The sequence below is a fragment of the Nicotiana tabacum genome, chromosome 14, assembly GCF_000715075.1.
Source record: "Nicotiana tabacum cultivar K326 chromosome 14, ASM71507v2, whole genome shotgun sequence".
Lineage (NCBI taxonomy): Eukaryota > Viridiplantae > Streptophyta > Magnoliopsida > Solanales > Solanaceae > Nicotiana > Nicotiana tabacum.
In genome coordinates, this window is record NC_134093.1 from 82,706,321 (window position 1) to 82,711,252 (window position 4,932).

A 4,932-nucleotide genomic window follows, 5' to 3' on the forward strand; every position below is an offset into this window, starting at 1 on the left:
AATCAGCCAAAACCATTTTATCCCTAACCAATAAAATAAATAAATAATAGAAGCCGCGACAATCTTCGCAACTAAAGTGAAACAGTAGTACTTACATGTTTTACGAACAAAACTTGCCCACTCAACTCTCAACAATTAATTACTTAATTGTTTGCGGAAATTTGTTTTCCAGTATTAAACTATTAACATGTAAACAGCCACTCCGCAAAATAAATAATAGACCTCCGTATACTATAAGGTGCTATTTTCTTTTAACCTTTAAATGCTTTAAATCAACTGGGACAAAAGATGTCCAAAGATGAAATTAAAAGTATGACTATGACTTCCAGTATTAATTAAATTCTGTCGATCTCACTGATGGTACAAAAGTATGAAGAACCCTGCATGTTTTCCTGAATTAGAACAAGTGGAAAGCAAAAGACGACAGCGAAGAATATAAGAAGAAGCAAAAGACGACAAAATTCAGAAAGCCTTTTAAAAGTAAAAGACACAACTAAAATATGCTGCTTTATAAAAATTCTCAACCTCCAACCACGTTATCCCCTCTTCCATTCTCAATAGATTTAACATATATACACTAATCATTTTAAAAATTTTACACCATCAATACATTTCAACCTATTCTAACAAATAATTTGTTTTATTTTTTGAAGTTACTAATCCATATTTTATGGATGGTTACTTATATTTATTTGTCAGGTGATCTAATAATATAAAAAGGTTAACGTACACTTCGTCAATTTACAACGTGCCGAAGTGACAAGTGGGTTGCTTCCATTCATAAATAATTACAGATAATCTTTCTAAATAAACATTAATTAGTAACTTGAAAAATAAATTAATATACTATTACATATTAAATTACACTAATTATTAATGTAAAATAAATAAATAATGTGTCTAACTTAAATCCTATATATAATCCTCTGACTTCCAACCTCTTATCCATATTCTTTTTATCATTTAGAACGTGTCAAATTGACAAGTGGTTGTTTCCATGCAGAAGTAAATAGTAGTAGTTTATAAATAGAGTAGTGCCATCACTATGTTTGGTTCATAACAGATATTGTTCCTACTTAAAAGGTCCAACTTTTTTTCTGGGAAATGGAGACCAAATCCCAGAATGGCAAATTTCTTTATTTGCCCCTGCTGTCAGAATATGATCAATTTGATAGAGCTGAGAAAGGAGTTACATCGGACTCTGTTATTATCACCGGAAAAACCTCTTTTCTGGAAACGGCTTCTCATGGACTCAACGCTCTATCAGGTTCTTTTTCTTTTATCTTTTCTTGTGTGTGTGTGTGTGTGTTTCTTTTCTTGTGGAAATTTTCATTTATCTTCTGTTCTTTCTTAGCATTGTAGTCTTTTTGTATGTGATTGTTGAGAACTGTAATTCTTCACTCAGATCAATTCTTGCCATTACTATCTGGCTTTACTTAATTTCATTATGGGGCCGATCTAGAACGGTTTTTATTTGAATAACTGAATTCATCATCGCTCTGTCGTCTTCTGAACAAAAATATTGCTTTTCATAGCTTGAAAAAATCCGTAAATCTACTAGTAGGAAATAGGTTTTTAGTGATGTTAGAAAAATTTTATTATTATTTAACTTAGTTTTTTACTTTTTTTATTTGGTGTGACGATAAATTAGTTGAGTTTAAATGAAGAAGTGAAAATTTTTATTCTGACCTCAACTTGTTTGGTTGGGATTGAAGGTTGTTGACAGAGTGAATTAATAAAAAGTATTTATACTGATCCAGGAAAAAGCAGGCCGTGAAATACCATAATAACTGAAATAGCATGGGACTTACCAACCTTATCTCATCCATTCACTGTAGGATGGCTATTTATAATTTACTGGTTCAGATCTTCCCGTCTTTTTGTTGAAGGTCATTGCTTGTCTTTTTCGTTATCTAGATTTGATGGGTATATGATAATTACATTTGTAGGAATTTCTTGTTTGCAAATTTCAAGTGTAAAGTAGTTTTTATTATATGTAATGTATATTTTCTATATATCTAGCTCATTTAAATGTTTACAATATTATCAAAAAAAATATAATTTGTTAAATAGTATCAGATCGCCGATGTTTTCTTCCCTACGTTCACCTCGATCCTTTCAAATTATGGCATTATCTTCCCCTAGTACTCAAAATCTATGCTCAATATAGTACTTGAACATGTGGTGTTATGGCTGATTCTTTCTCCCATTATTGGCAAGTACGTACGATTAAATACATTAGCGCTAGAGAATCATGTAATTTAATTAGAATGTCGAAATCAAACAGAAATTTTAAATTTAGTTAGAGTGTCTGAATCGACAACAGACAATTTCATGTGGTACAGAACAAGACGTTATCTTTCTTGTGCTTCATATACTTTACATGACACTATGAAATGAACATTAAATTAATTTGGTGATCTTTCTTTAAGTGTTCTCTAATTGAATGTAGGGTGAGAACTAAATTTAAATGATGGTGATCTGCTGAAATTTCTTTTGAAAAGAGAAAGAGATTATATTTTCTGTGTGATACTAGTTTTCAAGAAAAAAAATATACACATGGATTTTGTTGGAGACTTAAACCTATTAGTATAACTTTTCTCTTTTCAGGAGTAGGAATTTTGTCAACTCCATATGCGCTATCTTCAGGAGGGTGGTTAAGCATGATTCTTCTTGTCGTCATTGCATGTGCGACCTTCTACACATCCTTGTTAATCAAGAGATGTATGGATTTTGATCCTACTATAAGAAGTTATCCTGACATTGGAGATCGAGCATTTGGAAAAGCAGGAAGAATATTGGTATCGGTTTTTATGAATCTTGAGCTTTACTTGGTGGCAACCGGTTTTCTAATTCTTGCAGGGGATAATTTGCATAATCTGTTGCCAGAGGCAAATTTCTGTTTTTGGGGACTCAGTATTGGTGGGAAACAAAGCTTTGTATTGATCGTTGCTCTCGTCATATTACCCACAGTACTGTTAAAGAACATGAGCATTCTGGCATATGTATCAGCCTCTGCAGTTTTAGCTTCCCTTGTTATTATTGGTTCAATTTTCTGGGTAGCAACTTATGATGGTATCGGCTTTCATAAAAGGGGAGTCATTCTGAATTGGAGAGGAATCCCGACATCTTTTAGCTTATACGCCTTCTGCTATTGTGCCCATCCTGTTTTTCCAACTTTGTACACTTCAATGGAAAATCAGAAGCATTTCTCCAAGGTGACACATTACACACTAGACCAACATATGATCCTAATTAATTAGACAAATTTGCATTACTTTAATTTGGATGCTGACCTGCGGTAATTCTATTTCAGGTAATGCTTCTGTGCTTTTCATTCGCTACGATAAATTATGCATCGATAGCAGCTATGGGGTATTCAATGTTTGGCTCCGACGTCGAGTCACAAATTACCTTGAACCTTCCAACTGAAAAGTTTAGCTCGAAATTGGCTATATACACCGCCTTGATCAATCCGATAGCCAAGTACGCACTAATGATGACACCAATTATCAACAGACTCGAGGAACGTTTCCAGTCTCACAATGATAAAGGATCATCGTCATTTAGCCTCCTGATTCGAACCATCTTGGTGATAAGCAGTGTTGCTGTTGCGCTGACCATACCATTATTTGGGTATCTCATGTCGCTAGTTGGAGCATTTCTTAGTGTCACTGCATCAATTTTGCTACCATGTTTATGCTACTTGAAGATTTCAGGAACTTACAGAAAGCTTGGATTTGAGATAGTCATAATAGGCCTGACAGTACTAATGGGAATCCTAATCTTTGTTACTGGTACATACACATCTTTGATAGAGATAATACAACATTTTTAAACTTTGTATTATACAATTTCATTTGTTGGATCTATAGTGTTTCAATAGCTGTTCTGAAATGAAATTGATTTTGTAATCCCAGAGCACTCCATGATTTATATTAGTGCGATGATCTTAACTCTTCCTTCAAAAATCTACTGAAGCACCAGTACTTAGGGATATATAAGCTTGATGATTCAGTGTGAATATAGATTCTTGGATACATTTTAATACGAATTATCATGGGATATACGTGCAGTGCATGTAAATATCCTCAGCAGTGAGACATTACCTGAAAGGGTGTACTCGAATTGCTGGATTTATGAATCACCGTAGTTACATTATAAGCTAGGAGTAATATTGGCTCAATGCTGCACAATCACTCTACCATGTTTCATCTACTAATAAACGCAGAACGGATAGGCGATATATGAAGCATCTAATCATGCATCACAGTATCCATGGGAAAGAGCCAAAGAGCTGTTGTAGTCATGAACTACTTCATAATGCTGAGAGCAAGTCTACAGGCTCAATCCAAAGTTTCTTGATCCCTCATATAACATGTGAGGTATTAATGTTACAATTGATTAGTAACAACCCAACATTAGAATCTTAACTTTCTATGCATGCCCCAAAAAAACTGGTAGAAAGACATAGCCCACAGGGCAGTGAAACACTCTTTAGGTAACATGTATAAGCAGGACCAATTCATAGCAGATTGAGAAAAATAGTTATGTTTCTTGATATCACGAAAGTGTCCAACAATACATGTGCTCGAAAAGTCATCAATCAACGCAGGCCAAGACCCTGTCTAGAATATAACTAGAAAGTTGAGAGATAGGGAGCGATGGAGAGAGAGGGGAATAAACAAAGATTGCAAACTGGAAACTTGTCTGATCGACGATACCATAGCCTTTACCACAGTATCAAAGAGAATCTTAAATTTATATCCCGTGTTTCAAAATCATAGAGGACATATACTTTCCAACGGAAACGTAAGAAAGAAAAATAAGAGAGTTTGAGAGCCCCTAACAAACCCTTTCCACTCTAGGAATCTTTATATATCCGAAATCCACCGCCAGAAAATAATTAAGCATAACCACTCAGATGTACAT

General features: G+C 34.1%; 1 protein-coding gene across 1 annotated transcript; it reads left to right on the top strand.

Annotated features, from left to right (window-relative positions):
- Positions 1-1,039: 1,039 nt before the first annotated feature.
- LOC107828076 (amino acid transporter AVT1J) lies at positions 1,040-3,914 on the top strand. Its single transcript, XM_016655326.2, has 3 exons — positions 1,040-1,267; positions 2,611-3,218; positions 3,317-3,914. Exons 1-3 carry the CDS (start codon positions 1,105-1,107, stop codon positions 3,836-3,838), a joined length of 1,293 nt encoding a protein of 430 aa, XP_016510812.2. The 5' UTR covers positions 1,040-1,104; the 3' UTR covers positions 3,839-3,914.
- Positions 3,915-4,932: the final 1,018 nt, after the last annotated feature.

Coding starts and splice junctions, on each gene's coding strand:
- LOC107828076 (XM_016655326.2), top strand. CDS start 1,105: ATGGAGACCAAATCCCAGAATGGCAAATTTCTTTATTTGCCCCTGCTG. Junction 1,268..2,610: donor TGGACTCAACGCTCTATCAG/GTTCTTTTTCTT, acceptor TTCTCTTTTCAG/GAGTAGGAATTTTGTCAACT. Junction 3,219..3,316: donor ATCAGAAGCATTTCTCCAAG/GTGACACATTAC, acceptor ATTCTATTTCAG/GTAATGCTTCTGTGCTTTTC.